Source organism: Castor canadensis, chromosome 7 (genome assembly GCF_047511655.1).
Source record: "Castor canadensis chromosome 7, mCasCan1.hap1v2, whole genome shotgun sequence".
NCBI lineage: Eukaryota > Metazoa > Chordata > Mammalia > Rodentia > Castoridae > Castor > Castor canadensis.
The window spans coordinates 98,258,592-98,278,478 of record NC_133392.1 but is presented as its reverse complement, the minus strand read 5'-3'; the positions used below and the strand labels follow the sequence as shown (position 1 = coordinate 98,278,478).

The window sequence follows — 19,887 nt, the reverse complement described above, 5'->3', positions numbered from 1 at the left end:
TATCATGTGATGCCCTGTCAGTCATAACACTGCAAGGTCATGATCAGGTGCTGAGGAGATTCTGAGGCCACATTCTTGAGCCTGCCACCTTCCAGAGATGAAAGGCAAAAACCTTTGTTCTTCATCAGTTACCCAGTCTCAGATATTTTTTGCAATAAAAAGACATCCCTTTTACATGTTTTTTCATTAATTCAAACATACTCTTATCTTCTAATCATATAAATGTCATTAAATTAACCCCAGTAGTAAAACTATTATCCAAATATAAGAAAAGTAAAGTTGATTATATGTATCCTACTTGGAGAATGAAGAACATCAACTTATGAATCCAGCCTGCGAGGAAAAGTTAATTCACACCAAGTGGCAGGGGGAGATAGAAAAAATAGTCCAATACGCAAATTAAAACAAGATTTAATCTGTGCCCAGCAGTCAAAAAGAAAAAAGTTAGTAAAACCCAGTTGACTTAGAACTAGAAAGAGGCACAGTCTTTCTAGAGAGTAACCATGCTCCATGACTTCATATTTTTATGCCCAGGAATTTATCCTAAAGAGAAAATCAGTCAAGTTCACAAAAATGTATGTATAAAAAAATCCAAATAGCTGGGATAAAAACATAAGAACTTAAAATCTAAACGCCCACAAACTACAGATTACGGTACATTCATGGCTAATACAGCCTTTGAGAAAGATTACAAACCCCAGATGCACTAAGGGGTTGCAAAACAGCACATAAAATATGATCCCAGTTATTTAAAAAAATCATAGATTATCCATCATGATGCCTTATATTTCTCTTCCTTATATGAAGAGAAAGAGAGGCCACCAAAATATTGTCTCTGGAATTTGGGAAATGAAGACATTTTTCCTCTCTTCTTTTTGTTTAAGTTGAGATGAAATCCACATATCATAAAGTTAGTGTGTCATCTTTTAAACTTTTCTGTATGATTTGAATTTTCTACAATTATCATTTTTATTTCTGTAAACATAAAAATAAAACAACATAAGTATCAATAAGCTAATATTTTAGACAGGAAATATAATTACTCATTTCCAGCATTAAAATAATTATACATTTTATGAAATGCTTTCTTTAGTAACAGCCCCTCTAATTTATTCTTGTATTTACTTACATCTCCACTAGACAGATAAATGAAGGACAAGGAGTATTGTTAAAAGTACTAGTTGACACGGTTAGTTTAAAATATGGCAAAATCAAAAGTTTCTGGCAAAAATATAAGAAAATAAATTTTATTTTCAAAACTGTTATTCACACAATAGTTTGCAGACACATATTTCATGTGAACAAGATAAACCTTTATAGAATATACTTACTAAAACAGCCCAGTTATTTGTATGGCCACTTCTAAAGAACTGTTCTGCTTGATCCTATCAGTCAAATAAAAACAAAATGATTAAGGAAAAATCTCACAATTTCCTAGAATAAAGACTGATAAAGGTTAAGACTCATAGACTTTTTCAGTTGTAATAGTAATCATCTTTGGTTTATGAAGATAACTTATCTGACTTGATTCCTAAGCTGTGAGGATAACTCAGAGGTAGAATGTTTGCCTAGTATGAGGAAGACTCTAAGTTAGTGCAAAATGAAAGTAATGCCAACCCTGCAATACAGTGTCATATTACAAGACTATAAATGTATGCAAGAACTTCTCCTTTAAAAATTATTACATATTACGTAAATGAAAGTTTACTACTTAAGTCACATTTTATTATTTCCCACACTCTGAGAATTATTAAGAAAGTAGAGCAAGGCATAGTGGTGTACAATCATAATCCCAGGAGGTGTAGATAGGAGGATTGTGGTCTAAGGCCTGTTTACATTTGAAAAATAAAAGCGAAAAGGGGTGGAGGCAAGGCTCAAGTGGTAGAGTACTTGCCTAGCAAGCATGAGGCCCTGAGTTCAAGCTCTACTGCTACCAACAATATAAAGTAGAAAGTCTGCTCAATAGAGAACACAAGATTTGCTCGAAAGACTTAATAAGGCTATCATTTAAAACCACAATTTCACCTCACCACTTTCTTACCCTGCCTTACCTTCTCCATTGTGTTCACCATCTTCTTACATATCATCAGTTTACTTACTATGTGCATCACTCATTCTCTCTTCCCATAGGATATAAGCTCCAACAGGACAGACCCTTTCATCAGTTATAGTCATTAATGTTAATCCAAGTTTGGCACATAGTAGGTTTTAAACAAATGTTTTTTGACAGAATGAATATATGGTCCACATGCCTTTACTGGTAGTGAACAAAGCAAGAGTATCTCCTAAAAAACTGCATGAATGATGGGTTCAGAATAAGAAGGTGTTATATAAAGGTTGTACCATAAAGCTATAAATTTCAAAATCTCCTTTTAGATTATACTGATAATCCTTTATTAAAGTGATCACTCTCTGCAATGAGAATGTAAAATGAAAATATTAATGCCAAGAACTTCTCAAAAATTACTATTTCATTTTTAATACCATAAATATAGCTTTTATCCCCATGAGCTTGTTAAGAGAAATAACATAATCTCCCTACCTCCTCAACCAAAACAACGTAACTGCTCAAATTTCCCACAGAAGTCTTTTTAATCTTTCAGTAACCCTGTTGTTGATTCTCTAAAATCTGTGCAATTAGGAGAACTCAGTCTTTAATACTGTTCATAATAGTAAACATTAATGATCAGGAAATTGCACTGGAGCATCCATAAAAGCTGTTGAGTTGTTGGGTTTGGGGGATTTTTTTTTGTTGAAAGACATTAATGGAGGGCTATTTGTTTTTAAACATTTTATCTCAAACACAGCCAAGTCTTCCTCATAGGCTTCTAATTTTCCATTCAGTCTTCAAGTTATAAATGACTTATTTTATGCCTTGATTCTACACATAACAATTCATACCTTTTCTGCTAATACTTCATTCAACATCCATTCCTATTTCATGACGAGTGCTTTATTTGAACTCAACCAATATGTTTTTGAGCATATCCTCTTATCCCATGTACCATTTTACTAATCTGTTACAGTAAGTCTGAATTGTATTTGCCATTTCAAGGCATTAAAAACTTCAGTGTCCAGCACCATCTTGACACCTAATGAACATGATTTTAATTACATATTAAATTAATGATGGATCTAAACCTTACTGATCTCAGAGCTGCTCCCAAACAGTATTAGTTAGTAGAACAGTCAGGATGCCTAGGGTCCAATCTGGCTCTATTAGTCACTAGCTATACCAATATAAGAAAGTTGCTTAATTTGTCTGTGCCTCCAATTCCTCATCTATAAAATGGTACTATTATTGACTCACAGAATATAGGAATGGTGATGTAATGATTGCCTAACAAATGTTAGCTGTTTTAATTTTCTGTCTAGCAGGAAATTTTCAGGAGAATAAAAAGTTCCACTCAAACATGTATGGGTAGAATATATTTCTTTTTTCTCCCCCTCCAAACGCTCTCAATAGTTGCTTACATGCTGAAGAAAGCAACAAGCAATGTGCTATTGTGGATAAAGTACTGGTTAGGGAATATGAAGCCTTAAGTTAAAATCCTGGAGCTGTGAGTTCAGGGCAATTATTTAGCTCTTTAAACTTGACTTTTCTTCTGTAGAAAAAGATACTTGACCAAAATAATGTCTAGTGAACTTCCCAGCCTCAAAATTCTTTTTTTTTCAGTTTTATTGTATTAGAGCTGTACCCTCTGTACATTGTGACATTTACAAAAGTGCTTACTGACAACATATCTTAGTTAAATTCACCCCCTCCATCATTCTCCTGTATCCCCTCTAGAATACTTTCAATAGGCCTTGTTTTTCCATCCTCACTCATTAAGTACATAGTATTTCCACCATATTCACCCTTCTTCAGCCTTTCTTTATACTCTCCTCCTTCCCACTGGTACCAACCCCCAGGCAAGACCTGTTTTACCTTCCTGTCCTTCATGTTATGACATTTTCATATATATATGTACTGCAGCCTGAATTGGTTCATCCCCTCCATCTTCTCCTTTCTACCTTACTCCTCTTCCTATGGTGATTTCAACAGGTTTAAATATTCTATACCATTCTTATGTAGAAAGTAAATCAACCATATTCACCCTCCCCTTTCCTATTTTACTCTCTCTCTCCCATTAGTGCCCTCCCCTTAGTGACCTGTTTTTCACTCTTGTCCTTCATTGTTTAGATGTTTGTTCATTGTTTAGCGGGATTTTTGCCTCGGTATTATACTGCATATATGTTGTACCTAACTCAGTCTAACCCCCCTTCCACTACACTTCCTTGTCCTTTTCCCATCATGTGTTGTTTTAACAGTTTTCAGTGTGTTTTGTTGTGTCTTGTTTCTACAAAGATGTGATGTACTTCATTTTTTCCTTTTTTGTGGTACTGGGATTTGAACTCAGGGCCTCACACTTCCTAAGCAGGTGTTCTGCCACTTGAGCCACTCTGCCAGACCTTTTTTTGGGTGTTGGATATTTTCGAGATAGGGTCTTGTGAACCATTTGCCCATTTAGCCCCAAAATTCTTACTTTATTAAGATGTTAGTGAACAATTTGAGATGGCAAAATTCTTTCAATTGTTTAGACAAATAGTCCGTATAAAATTATTCATTCTACATATGGCTACTACAGCACCTATTATGTGTCAGGCACCATATAAGCATGCTTCTTTCTTGCTCTTAACAATCCCAGAATAAAGACGAGCATGCAAATACAATACATCACTACATAACACTCATTAATTCATGACATTCATTGGACATCATGGGCCATTCACTGCCTGAGTGCTCAGAATACTGTGATGAGCAAAAATAGTGATAATACTTAACTTTAAAGAGGTTACTACACAATAATCTCTTGGGTAGACACACATTAGCAAATAAAACTATAAACTCTATAAAGACACACAGTATTTTTTTAAATGCACAACGGGGGGTCTGACTCCAAGGGAAGTCTTCCCTGAAGAAGTACATTTGGTTTAAGATCCAAAAGATGAAGAAAAGAGAGGAAACAATTTCAGTTTGAGGAAATGTGGGCCAATGGAAGAAGGAAGCTTAAAGACTTGAGAAATTAAAATTTAGCATAACTAGACATTTGAAAGGGAGAATAAGAATTGGAGATATAAGCAGGGGGCCTTGTTTTGGGGGCATAATGAGGAATTTGTTCCTTATCATCACAGTCATATTAAGGTACATGTGAGTGATATGATCATATTCTCATTTCTAAAAGTTAATTCAGTTGCAGCTTGGAAAAAAGAATGACTCCAGGAAGACTAATTAGGAAACTACTGCACTGTGAGAGATGATGGAATAACAGTAAAAGAAAACATGATTTATAATAGATAAGTGCTATACTAGCTAAATGAACAAATTACAACAGTAAGGACAGAGGTAAAGGATAGGGGAGGTTCTAAAGAGGTTATGCTTTTAGTGCATCTTAAATGGACAGAAGAAATGCAGGTATAAAACAGTAATATGAAATAGCACAGCAACCATTTAACTACAAAAACTACTAATGGTATCCAAAATGAAGTGTGCAAGATAATCTACTAGGATAAAGGAAGAAAATGCTAAACCTTCATGCTCAGTATCTTTTTTTTTAACTGATGAGGCATGTATTCCAAAAGTTTGGGGTCCACTGGCCTAAGCTCAAGGTGCTGAAGGGAGATGGGATGTCTCCAATACGAAATATTGGAAAAGTAGACAGGGATGCGAGCACAATAGTTACAGTTTATTCTGTAAGCAATGAAGAAACATTAATAGGATTCAATCAGAATAACCTAATCAGTCTTATAATTTATAAAGACTAGCATTAATGTGAGAGTATGGAAGCCTAGAGGAAATAAAGTACTTTAGTCTAGAAAAGAAAATGACTAGAGCCTGTATTAAATTAGTGGAACTGGAGAGATCAAAGCACTTTTAAAACTTCAGATACAGAATTTAGTGATAATTAGAACGTGGAATAAAGAGAGCTGCTTATTAAAACTCCCAGGTTTCTAGCTTACCAGGCACACGTCTGGGTTAGGAAATGCAGGATAAAACAGGTTCTTCGTCTTTCGGTGTCTTTTTAAATGGAGGTAGGGATAAGCAGAAGATAAAACTTTGGACACCGCCTTTCAAAGGCCTTTCGCTACTCTCTGGGCCCCCTAGCCAGCTGGCCTGAAAATGATACTAGGAATCTAAATTATAGGACTGAAGCATCCCGCCAGTGCAGGGTGAGTAAAAGCATTATAGAGGACCAGAACTTCCAATGGCCAAGTTAAAAATGGAGCAGGGAAGAGGGGGACCCACCAGTCCCATCAACATGAGCGCGCTGCAGTTCGCGGGGCGGGGGCAGGTGCTGCAATCCTGGGCTGCCCGTGCTGACATTTCACCTTTCCAGGAAGGACTGCACACACTAGCAGCCAAGGATCAAGTCCTCCTCTCTCCGAGGATTTGCTACTTTTAATTGGCCATCAAACACCCTCCTCCCCGCAGTCCAGCCCGGGTCTGGTTTGGTTGATGACGCCTGGAGAACTCCCTCAGCCGCCGGGCACTGAACACCTGCTGTGGCGCTCAAGGCCACGACACAGCCGTCCCTTCAGGCTTCAGTCGTCAAAAGAGCTTGACTCCTACCTCTATTTGACCAGCGGCCAAGCTGCCCAAAGACAAGAGCAACAGAGCCGCCAGAGCAGTCATAAGCTGGCTGAGGAAGCAGGGGGCGGCCATGTTTGCCGGCTTCAGATTTTCTGCGGGGCGCTAGGGGCGGGGCGCGTGCCGTAAAGCAGCGCGGCGGGCTGTCGTGCGTTTTCTTCTTTGCGACGCCCACCTCCTAGAGGCCCGCCCCTCTCCTGCCTTTAGAGGTCCGCGCTTGGGCTTGAGTTTCCAGAGTAGCTGACACGAGATAGGTGGGAGTACTGACTTTTATCCTTAACTGAGTGTTCAGTTTTTGTATTATAAAATAGACTTAACATTTAGAAACACTTTGTGAAAGACGAAGGGGGCACCTGTGAAACCACAAAATATAAGAAGCTATTTCCCCTTTTGCATCGAACATAGGAAGCAAGGTGTGGTGGGAACACGAAGCGTTTTATCACAAAGACGATAAATTTCAAGTGCAAACATGGGTGAGTGCTACAACTCAGAGATTTGAGATCTGTTATTAAAAGGCTTGAGCATCAAGAAGTTAAAATTTTGAATTTCTTCTTTTGAGAAAGTTGTGTTTAGTTCACGTGCCCATTTCTTTATTGGTTCATTAGTTTTGGGAGAATTTAGTTTTTTAAGTTCCCTGTATATTCTGGTTATCAGTCCTTTCTCTGATGTATAGTTGGCAAATATTTTCTCCCACTCTGTGGGTGTTCTCTTCAGTTTAGAGACCATTTCTTTTGATGAACAGAAGCTTTTTAGCTTTATGAGGTCCCATTTATCTATGCTATCTCTTAGTTGCTGTGCTGCTGGGGTTTCATTGAGAAAGTTCTTACCTATACCTACTAACTCCAGAGTATTTCCTACTCTTTCCTGTATCAACTTAAGAGTTTGGGGTCTGATATTAAGATCCTTGATCCATTTTGAGTTAATCTTGGTATAGGGTGATATACATGGATCTAGTTTCAGTTTTTTGCAGACTGCTAACCAGTTTTCCCAGCAGTTTTTGTTGAAGAGGCTGCTATTTCTCCATCGTATATTTTTAGCTCCTTTGTCAAAGATAAGTTGCTTATAGTTGTGTGGCTTCATATCTGGATCCTCTATTCTGTTCCACTGGTCTTCATGTCTGTTTTTGTGCCAGTACCATGCTGTTTTTATTGTTATTGCTTTGTAATACAGTTTGAAGTCAGGTATTGTGATACCTCCTGCATTGTTCTTTTGACTGAGTATTGCCTTGGCTATTCGTGGCCTCTTGTGTTTCCATATAAATTTCATCTCTAGCAATAAAGGAAATGCAAATTAAAACCACGCTAAGATTCCACCTCACCCCTGTTAGAATAGCCATCAACAACACCACCAACAACAGGTGTTGGCGAGGATGCGGGGAAAAAGGAACCCTCTTACACTGTTGGTGGGGATGTAGACTAGTACAACCACTCTGGAAAAAAATTTGGAGGCTACTTAAAAAGCTGGACATCGATCTACCATTTGATCCAGCAATACCACTCTTGGGGATATACCCAAAAGACTGTTACTCCAGAGGCACCTTCACATCCATGTTTATTGCGGCACTATTCACAATAGCCAAGTTATGGAAACAGCCAAGATGCCCCACCACTGACGAATGGATTAAGAAAATGTGGTATCTATACACAATGGAATTTTATGCAGCCATGAAGAAGAACGAAATGTTATCATTCATTGGTAAATGGATGGAATTGGAGAACATCATTCTGAGTGAGGTTAGCCTGGCCCAAAAGACCAAAAATCGTATGTTCTCCCTCATATGTGGACATTAGATCAAGGGCAAACATAACAAGGGGATTGGACTATGAGCACATGATAAAAGCGAGAGCACACAAGGGAGGGGTGAGGATAGGTAAGACACCTAAAAAACTAGCTAGCATTTGTTGCCCTTAACGCAGAGAAACTAAAGCAGATACCTTAAAGCAACTGAGGCCAATAGGAAAAGGGGAACAGGTACTAGAGAAAAGGTTAGATCCAAAAGAATTAACCTAGAAGGTAACACCCACGCACAGGAAATCAATGTGAGTCAATGCCCTGTATAGCTATCCTTATCTCAACCAGCAAAAACCCTTGTTCCTTCCTATTATTGCTTATACTCTCTCTACAACAAAATTAGAAATAAGGGCACAATAGTTTCTGCTGGGTATTAAGGGGGGGTGAGGGAGGGGGCAGAGGGGGTGGGGGCAGGGGGGAGAAATGAACCAAGCCTTGTATGCACATATGAATAATAAAAGAAAAATGAAAAATAAATAAATTAAATTAAATTTAAAAAGTTAAAATTTTGTTTCTTCAAAATTTACTGTAGTCTTAGGGATAAAACCTATCTCAAAGAGATAAAGATGTCTATCTATCCCACCATTCTCTTTATACATACATCCAGTTTTTAATTCTGCTTTTCATCTAATATGGCATAAATTTTTCCATGCTGCTTCATAAGCCACACAATTTTGACATTTAATGGTGACACGAAATTCCATCATTGAGGTTTCCGCCAAGAAGTAATTGCCCCTGTAGTAGGAAGTGTAATTTTTCTACTGTTACTGTGAAAATAATACTGTGTACAACAGCTTTGTGCTCTTGGTGTTTCACATCTGTTAAGTTAGTTTCCTTGGATAACTTTCCCAGAATAGGAATCTTAGGTCAAAGATGCAAAAATATTTTAGTAGCTTTCCAAAAATGTTCAAACTTACAGTATATCAAGAATACACCAAATTATGCCATTTCTTTTTCCTTTAAATCCCTTGGGATAAAATGTTACCTCAAGGTTGTTTACTTCCAGTTCTGTAATTACTATCAAGTTCTGATTATTTATTTTTCCTTATGTTTCTAAACTATCTGTATGTCCTCTGTTAGGAGTTTTTTTCTCACACCTTTATTTTACAAAAAGAATTGGAATGACTTTATAAGAAAAAATAATATTAACCTTCATCATATTTAGGCTTTTACCTTTCCTATTTCCTTGTCTGTCTTTTCTTTTTATTTCTTTTGCTATTGCACTTTATGAGTCAAATTTAGGTTTTCTATTATGTAAAGCATAGAATGTTAATGCGCTACCAGAATCCCTTGTATTTACTTGTTAATTCAACAGTTTTTCAGTGAATGGTGATAACGTACCAGAAGAATGTGCAAGCAAGAAATACTTTAAAAATTCTTGCTCTCATGAGCCTTACATTGTAAGAAAAGCAGACAAGAGAAAAATGAAAACAATAAATTCACATAGTGGTACAAATAGAGTAATATGATAGACACTGACAGGGGAAGGAGACAATAGTCAGTAGTATAGTCAGGGAAAACTCTCTGTAAAGGTAGCATTTGATCCAAGACCTAAATGTCAAGAAGAGCTAGCCAGAATAAACATCTGGGATAGCACATTTCTAGTATTTAATTTACTTATTTGTTTTATTTTCTTTTATACTTTTGTCTATGCTATCAGTTATTGGATGAGTTCTACATAACAAATCACTCAAAAGTTTGTGATGTATCTGAGCCAAGAAACACGAAGGTGACAGATGATAAGGGTAGACATGATAGGGAGGCATGGTATTCTGTTTATCCAACAAAAATCTCTAATAATCCTGACCTTTCCCATTGCTGCATGATATTCTTTATTAAATTGTTATGAAAAATAACATATTTGTCTCAGTGGTAGAGCACTTCTGCAGCATGCACAAGAAATACAGTATTTCTGAGCCTTCTGTTCTCTTCTATTAAAATACATGTCTATTCTGAGGCTAGTATCATGTTATTTAAATTATTGTTCCTCTTATATATTTTAATAGTTGGCCTTAGGACTAACCATTTTATTGTACTTTATTTTTCAAAAAAAATCTTCAATTTCACCTGGCAATTTTCCAGCCAAACTTTTAAAAATTGTTTCAGATTATAAGAAAAGAAATGCTACTTGGAGTTTTATTTAGATTATGAAAAAAATCTATTAATACATTTGAGAGAAACAAACACAGTTATAATATATACTCTTCCCATCTGGAAATATAGGGTCTCTTACTCATTTGTATTTCCATTTTAAAATTTCTCAGTAAAACCTTAAGCCATTACTATCTATAATTAAATTACTTCCTAAATATTTTTAACATTTGTTAAAATACATAATGGATTTCTTTTTTATTATGTAGGAAATATACATATATAAATATTACATATGTGTGCAATATTGATAATATTAATTATATAATTGAATACATTTTTATTATGTGCAGGACATATATTGCCTCTATTTTTGTTACTTTAATAAGAAGAATTGTCTCATCTTAATAATAAAAATTATTAGAACCTTTTGTTTGACAAACTGTTTTGACTTTACAAATTTTACAATAATACATATGAATTATCTTTTTGTCTGCTTTGCAGTATTATTTCTTGCTTTTTTTCACAGTTTATGCTATGGATCAATATCAATTTGTAATATTGGCAGCAAGCAGCTGTTCTTACTTGTTTTTATTTTTAAAAATGGTTGTAACACCTTTCCATTAAGTCTATCTTTAGTTCTTGAATTTGTGCATTGTCATGCTAAAGAAGAAATTTCTAAAAAAAAAAAGAATAAATTTCTACTTCTCTCTTTTTTAAATTAAACCACTGTATCTCAAGTACAGGTTACAGCCAGCCTCATACCTAAATTAAGGACACATAGTGGTTTTGAAACACAATGCAATACTGGAAATATTAATTCTTTTTATCTGTTAAAATATGATATAGCATTGTTTATAATTGGTTTGCTTAGAATTGTTAACCATAGTTAACAATTAAATAGTTAAATAGTTAAATAGTTAAATTGTGTTTAAGCTAGAATTACATTCCATTATTCATTAACTTACTAAGCTGTTCAGAAAGTGAATTAATTAAGATTTAATTTGGCAAGTAAAAGAGAAAACAGCATTTGATTGATCAAAATTACTCATACATCTCTGGCTTCTTTATCAAAGGTTTTTATAACTGACCCTCACAGTAAATCATACCACAAAGTCCATGCATGCTAGAAAGGCACTCTTACTGCTTGAGCCACTTCACCAGCCTGCAAATGTAAAAGTCTAACAGGAGCATTCGTAGTGGGGGAGATCTATTTAAGAAAAGCCAAAGTAGGTTTCTCTGGGGAAATGGATTGAGCTAAAATTAATTAATTACTGAAGCAAAGCGGAGAAGAGGGAAGAGTTTCAGGGAAGAAACAGCCCTTCCTACCCTATTTCACCAGAGACTCTGTGATGGAAAAGAGCCTGGCTTAATAGAGGAGCTTTTAGAGTAGTATTAGTCTTGCAGTTTAGAGAACAAAAGAGAGTGCTACAGATAATGCAGAATTATAAGCACATGCCACCTCCCTTCTAGGCTTTGAGGCTTTGGTTTGTATCCCAAGAGCACTGGAAAGCTTCAGAATGGAAGATGTCATCCTGGCTTCAATTTGAATGGGTGCCCATAGAGCATTGGGAGGCTATTGCTACAGTCCAAGCATAGACCAGAGTGTTAAGAGTAAAGATGATGAAAACTGGAGAGAACCAAAAGGGTTTTTTAAACTACAAACAAAAGAACATGGTGATGCATTGCGTTTAAGAAGAGAGAGGTTAATTTCAAGGATAATTTTTGAATACCTGTCTGTACAACTGAATGCGCAACAGTACTACTTTAAAAAAAAAAAAAAAACAGAGACCACAGGAAAGAGGTCATGTTTTGGATTTATATATGAGAAAAACCTGGTTCAAATATTTACCTAGAGCAATTTGGAACACAAATGCACATAAACCTATTATAAGTACTTTTGTAACTACTATGTAAATGTTACAAAATAATGTGAGTGGAAAGGAAAAGATTGATTAGGACCAAAACATAGCCCCTGAGAGGATTATTCAATGTACTTTGAACTATATAGTTTAACTGTACTGGCAAGTCTATTTGATATAATAATCAGAGTTCAAAGTATTTGATTAAAGCATTTCATATCCAGTAGCCAAAATATTTTTTGGCAAGATTAAATTCAATAAAAGGAAATTAGACATACAATAAAATACAAAATAGGAAAAAATAGTATAAAACAGAAGGACTTTAATTCCAGTATATTTATTTGTATAATTTCCTAATTCTGATTTTGATGTTGGACCTTCTTCAATTCCATTTTAGTTTGGCCTGAAATACTTTTCTTCTCTCTTTCTGGTGAGCCATTAAACAGTAGTTTGTTATTCTGCTATGAGCAATTTCCATTTATGACCTTCTAATTAGCTTCAGACTGACCCTTAATAACATTGCTTCAATGCAAAAGTAAAGCAACTATCCTTCAAAGTCTCATTTTTTTAAATCCTGTGTTGTTACTAGAATGCCATAATGACCTAGACATAAAGTCATGTCAACTCCTTTAGCAATTCAAAGATTACTGTCTTAATAAAGCCCTCCAGTGTCAATCAAAAAGCCACTATTTCTCTTCATAAAAAACTGATTGATAGAGTTCAGTTCTCCATGAACTGAGAATGTCCTACAAGTGAAGTTGATTGTGTTAATTGATTATCAATCAGTTATGCATTTGATTTTATTCATTAAGCATCCTTCAAGACTCTCTGAAATCTAACAGATATTTAATAGACATTTTAATTATACCATGTATTATAATGGTGGGACATCTTGAAAGACTTCCCTTAGGAGGATATTGGAGTGTTGGAGAGGAGATGGAGAATTATGTGTTTTATAGAAAATTGCTAAGGATATCATAGTAGGCAGAATAACAGATCCCTAAATATCTCTGTGTCCTAATCCCTAAAACCTGTAAGTATGTTACCTTACATGACAAAAGAGACTCTGCAAATGTGTTTAAATTCAATGTCTTTCGATGGGAAGATTATACTAAATTAGTTGAGTGGGCGCAATATACTCACAGAGGATTCTTTTTTTTTATTGTTTTATTATTCATATGTGCATACAAGGCTTGGGTCATTTCTGCCCCCTGCCCCCACCCCCTCCCTTACCACCCACCCCCTCAATACCCACCAGAAACTATTTTGCCCTTATCTCTAATTTTGTTGAAGAGAGCGTATAACCAATAATAGGAAGGAATCTTAAAGAGAGGACAGAAAGGTCAGAGATGTGAAGACAATACTGAGCAATAGTCAGAGCAATGAAGGGCCATGAGCCAAAGAATGTTAGTAGCTTCTAGAAGCTGGAAAAAAGGAAATGGATTTTTCCCTAGAGCCTCTGGAAGAAGTGCAGCTCTGCCAACCCATTTTGGACTTTCGACCTCCAGAACTATAAAATAACACCTTTGTTTTAAGTCATTAAATTTGTGGTTGTTTGTTAAGACAGCAATAGGAAACTAACACTAGTACATAAACCTTTAACATTTTACTTATTTAGTGATTTCTTATGTATTTATTAATAGGGTCTTTATTGTTTTTTGTTTTGGCTTTCCTAGAGATGATAGTCATTAACTATGAAACTTATTAATGCATGTTTATTATGGAGATGTTGTTCTCTCTCCTCCCCAAAGGTAAAATTTATTTATTATGTGGAAAATTACTACTCATCTAGAAATTATATCAGAAAGTTCTGAAGTTGAGATATTTGTAATCCTTACATTTTAATATTCAGTGATTCCTATTTCATTTACAAAATTCCTTTGAGAAAAATTCCATTACCTACACATTTTGTGTTGATTTCAAAATAATTCTTGACCTTTATTTATTCTTTTATTTGTATTTGAATTTTGATTCCATAAAAATGGAACTTCAACTAGCAAAGAAACTGGGTCTTATTTCCCTCGAGTCAACATTAAATGCGCGTCACAAGCTCTTTTTCATAGATTGATCACCAAAAGTTCATAAACCTAACAGTTTCTTAATGTAAGACGTGAGCAAGGAAGCCAGTTAATCATTATTTTATTTTACTTTTTTGTGTAGCAATCACAATTTATTGTCTTAAATATTTCACTTGACTGAAGTATTTAAAGAACAGAAAAATATATAATTATAAACTGAATTTGCCTAAATCAAGTAGAGAAAGTAGACAATTTCTAGCACTGAACAGCTACCTATACCAGGTACAAATAAAAAGAGGAATATTAGTTATTTCTTTAACTTTTTTCTGATGAAAAGTGATAGATGCTTCTTGTAGAAATTTTTTTTCCTATCTCTGGCTGGGAATTCCTATTTAGTTCTAAACTGAAATCCATTAGGAAAGCATCCATTGAGGAGGTTATACTGCCCTAATGCATGATAACATCAACTTATGCTCCTTTGTTAAGCTTATCCCAATTAATAATTTGTATAATTATCTGTTTAATCTGCCTTCTCTGTTATATATAAGTTTCATAAGGGTAGGAGGTGTGTCTACCTTATTCCCCACTGCATTCTCAGTTCCTAGAACATTCTCTGGCCCAACCCAATGAATAACTTGAATGAGTGAAAGGAAAAATGAAAATAGAATGCACAAACTCAATTTTCAAATAAAAACTGACAAAATTTTAGCAAACTCCTTTCTTTTGTGTTTTTCATATTGAAAAATTACAATTTTTCTATTGTTTTCTCACTTAATGTTATCTAGCTTATTTTTATTATTTATTTTTATATTAGAAGCAATATAAATCCATGATAAAACAAAAAGCTTTAAATAATACTGAAGAATGGAGAGTAAAAGTCCTCTTAGACCTCAATCTTCATTCAAAATCACAATGGAATATCTGGCTCTTCTTTTGTTGATTTTAGCCATGTCAAATACATTCCTCCTATTTTGTCATTAGTCTTTCAACTTTGTCCATGTTACCTTCATTGAACAAAAATCCTTAATTTATTGAAATTACGGTTGTACATGCATCACAGACTTCTGTAAATTTTAAGTGTGAGAATGTATGTACAATTCTTGGCCACAGTGCCTGATACCAAGCAACAACTCACAAATAAATCTCAGCTATTAATATTTGTCATAGTTGATATTTATTCAACCTTACCTGTTCCAGAAAAGTTGAAACTCTTTTTTGTGCCCATAACACCCAACCCATATTTCTATGGTAGCACCTGTTATATTGTCTCTCATGGTGAATGGATTAAACTCTTTGAAGACAAGGACATCAAATACCTTATTCACCTTGTATTCCTATAGCCTAGAACAATGCAAAAAGTATAAAAATATTTGTTAAAAATATATAATAAATATATTTTAAAGAAATTTAACAAGTAAAGAATATTAATTGGAGAAACAACTCTAAAACCATGCAAAATTTTAGACTTAAAAAAGAAATATACAATATTTGAGCAAGATACAATTGATTAAAGATATTATTGAAAATGTACACAAACATTGTAAGTTAACAGTAAGAAAAAAACCTGACTTCAAAATGAACAAGGTGCTGGGATGTAGCTCAGTGTTAGAGAACTTACCTACTAGGCACAAGGTCATAAATTCAGTCCCCAGCACCACCAGAAAAAAGAAAAATGAGCAAAAGACGAGTAGAATACTCCATCAACAGAGATACACATATGGCAAATAAGAAAAATAAGCACACAAAAAGGTGTTTCACATCATTTGTCATCAGAAAAATGAAAATTAAAACAATGAGATCCTACTATATACCTACTAGAATGGCCAGAGCCTTAAATGCATATTACTAAGTGAAGGAAGCTAATCTGAAAAAAACACATTGACTTCAGATTCCAACTATATGGTACATTTTGGAAAAGACAACACTATGAAGATAATAAAAGAATCATTGGTAAGCAGGGATAAGAAGTTAAGGAAGGTCAATAAAAACAACATTTGTAGGGCAGTGAAAAAATACTATGTGATACTACAATGATGGTTACATTTGTTATACATTTGTCAAGAGTCATAATACAATCAACACCAAGAGTGAATCTCAATGTAAAGTATGGAACACTAATGTATTATTGCAGGTTTATGAATTGTAACAAATGTATCATTTTGGTGGGGGATGTTGATAGTGGGGTAGTTATGTACCTGTGGGGACAGGAGGAATGTGGCAACTCTATACTTTCCATTCATTTTTGCTGTAAGCCTAAACTGCTCTAAAAAAATAAAATCTGTAAATATGTTTAAAAATGAAATACATCAATAAAAACTATAGACCATGTTATTTTCACACAATAATAGACAATTGACAAGGACCAAATACAGTGAATTTACTCTAAAAGTGACATGGTTTGTCAAAGAAAGAAAAATGAGTCAATTACTAGTAAGAAAAAGGGAAATTTTTTAAAATGGTACTATGTATGATATAAAATTATGACTAAGTGTTTTTTAACCCTTAACAAATATTTTGATCACATCTGCTAACAAAATAGCAAGATGGCTGGATTCTAATTGCAAATAAGCAGAGCAATTACTTGGGGCAGCCAGCTGAGGGAGAAGGGAGTTAAAGGGCCTGGATAATCCCATAGTGTATAATCATTACCAAGACCTTTAGTGTTGGCTATGCATCAACATGTGCCAAATTCATCAATACTGAGAAATTTGTTGAGACATAAAAATTTTAATAGCCTAAAAATTTCTGCCCAGTAATTACTCTGAATTTACCCAAATGTCACTATTTTCCTGCAGAATTACACTCAAGCATTTCCTTCAATGCATACGAGTTATTCTACTTAATGAAATTAGGGATTTAAAATTCAGTTTTATAGATTTAGGTTAGACACCAGAAATAAATTCATGACCATACTCTTTTGTCATGGAGGCTTTGAACTACTCTCTGACGATTTCTGAAACTGTTGTAAAGACTGTATCTTCTAAATGGTTTGGCAGTACAGCCTCTTCTGCTGTCATATAAAATTGTATGATTTGTGTGTATATGTGAGTAGGTGAGTGTGTGTCCCCCTGATCTTTCAATTTCTGCATCTAATTTCCTTATTATCTAAGGAGGATACCTAAGATGTGCAGCCCCTTCCAAGATTCCCAAGACCAATATGATCAATCTCAGCCAGAAATATTTTTCTCTATTTCCTATTTGTTGAATTTCTTAAGTTGAACCCCAAAATTGACAAGTTAATACCATAAGTTTCTATTTGTGGAAGTTAATACTAAACATAGAGCCACTAGAGCCTTGCTGGTCTCCAGGTTTTCAGGGATAGTTGTTGAAAATGCAGCCCCTTGGAGTCATGACTGCGTGGATTTGGCTCTGAGCTGAACATAACTAACTGTGTCTCCTTGAGCAACTTATATAATTCTTCTCAGCTTTGGTTTCCTCACATATAAAATGGGGATAATAGAAATAAAGCCTACTTCATGGAGTCCATGTGGGTTTAGATTAATTAACACATGCTCTCAGCTCAATGTCTCAGATGAGTGCTTGATTAATATTAATTATTAATATTTCTTCATTTTATTCTCTATTGTCAGTACTATTCCCCATCTCCAGCAAGTTTTCTCGCCATCTGCCCCAGTAAAATGCTATATTGAAGGCCTATGGACACAATAATTATTGTGGTAGCCTGGCTTATGCCCATATTACAAAATTCACTTTACTGCCTTCCTGAGTTTCACTTAGATAATAAAATTAATTTATTTTCAGTGTTCTTTTTCCCCGTGACTTCAAGTAAATCATTCCAAAATTCAGATTCATGTTTCTGATACTTATATTAATGGAAATAGTAAAATAAATGGAGTTAAGTTACCATTTACATTGCATGACATCTCTCTGTAGAAGCATATTTCACCAAAAAAAAAAAGCTAACATTTTCACAAAAATGACATCTTTTGTAGAATCTCTAATTTTACCTGCAGTTCTGATGAGAAAACCTAACCTTTTCATATGTTGTTTCAAAAGCTTCTTTGACAACAAAAAATGGACTGGAATAGAGAAGTTCCCATCAGTGAAAGATATGTAGGGCTATTATGTCAGTAAATTTCTATAGCTGCAGCCTTATTGTTTCAAAAACTAAAAAACTACTTTAGTTCCTCAGGGCATCATGAGGTATAGAGATCTCAGAACAAATTTGATCAAAATAAAATGCATTTTTACTCTTTTGTGTTATTACCACAAATATAAATGCTTTGTTTACATCTTATTTCTTTTTACATTCGGACCTTTTTTATCATTTGATAACAGAGTTGGTTTTTCAAATGAACAAAAGAAAGCTTAATATCCCCATCTAGCTCTCTCTTATTTTCTCCATTCCTTCTTTAAAAAGAATGTATTATTCTTTATTTCAAAAAAATTGACAAGGCAACTTTCAGGCAAGTGCAAATATTCAAGAGAAATTTTAGAAATAATTAGAAAAAGTTGTCTAAAACTGAGTTGGATGCCCTGTGTGCCAAGCATCATAATGAGCAACAGGAGTAAAAACTGAAACAGCACAGCTCTTAGCTGCAAGAGCTTATTCTGCAGCAATGGAGGCAGAAAGATGCCACTTCTGTAACGGGGTTATTGAGCTACAATGACAGGATAGCTAAACTTCTGCTGGAGTACACGGGTTGTTAGCAAGATTAAATGATATAATAAGTATGAAGTGTTTAACACAATGTCTGGCATATAGTAAGTGCTCAATAAGTATAGCTGTTGTCATTATTTTTAGTATTGCTATAATTGTTATTATGAGGAAGGCTTCACTGAGCAGGCAGCATTCAAACTACATCTTTAGTAATGGGGAGAAAGGAGAGGAACTTTCCTGTTTGGAGGGGGGAAAGGCAAACCAAGCAAAGGTATGGAATCAGGGAAAGTCATACTGTGAACTTGGAAGGATGAGAACCCTGAGTAAGTAGAACATAGGAACATTGCCGGAGAGGTGGGAAATGGTGCCAGGCTCTGAAGAACCTGTACTGCAAGGCAGAACATCATCCCACAACCATCAAAAACTTCCAAGCAGCAAAGTAACAAGATTAAATTTATATTTTAGGAAGACAATAGTAAGGAAACTAAAGATCATTTGGATGTTGTGAAAGTAGTTTACGTGAGAGGATCAGTGACAGCTTATGTACCAAACTTCTTATGTGCATATGGTGATTGTTTGCCATGGACTTAAGTGCATGGACTCTTATGACAGCCATATGAAGCATATGCTGTTGTTAACTCCATTTTACAGATGTGTAAATTGAAGTATATAACGATAAACAATTTGCTTACAGTACTATTCCCAGTAAGTGTTGAGTCTGAAATTCACACCCAAGCTGTCTGTGTTCTGAATCAGCATGTTTAAGTACTACACTCCACTGCTTCTCAGGGAGTAGCAAGGGTAGAGGAAAAAAAGTGGAAAGAGAAGTTGTATTCAAAGGACAATTTAAAAATAGAGTCAACAGAGCTTGTTGAC

At 34.8% G+C, this 19,887-nt stretch overlaps 2 protein-coding genes across 5 annotated transcripts in view; one reads left to right on the top strand and one right to left on the bottom strand.

Annotated features, from left to right (window-relative positions):
• The window catches only part of Pigk (phosphatidylinositol glycan anchor biosynthesis class K), a 100,691-nt gene extending 93,943 nt beyond the window's left edge, over window positions 1-6,748 (bottom strand). For 3 of the 4 annotated variants that reach the window (XM_074079731.1, XM_074079732.1, XM_074079733.1), the window contains exons 1-2: window positions 6,611-6,748; window positions 1,332-1,385 (exon numbers count right to left, since the gene is read on the bottom strand). In XM_074079731.1, coding sequence (XP_073935832.1) covers window positions 1,332-1,385; window positions 6,611-6,703 — 147 coding nt within the window. In that variant the 5' untranslated portion in view covers window positions 6,704-6,748. Of the gene's footprint in view, window positions 1-1,331; window positions 1,386-6,000; window positions 6,059-6,610 lie in introns of all 4 variants that reach the window. The other variant, XM_074079734.1, reaches the window with a different exon arrangement.
• A 106-nt stretch (window positions 6,749-6,854) lies between these two features.
• Window positions 6,855-19,887, top strand: part of Ak5 (adenylate kinase 5) — a 279,023-nt gene continuing 265,990 nt past the window's right edge. The window contains exon 1 of the mRNA XM_074079730.1: window positions 6,855-7,101. The gene's annotated coding sequence lies outside the window, so the exon portion shown is untranslated. The remainder of the gene's footprint in view (window positions 7,102-19,887) is intronic.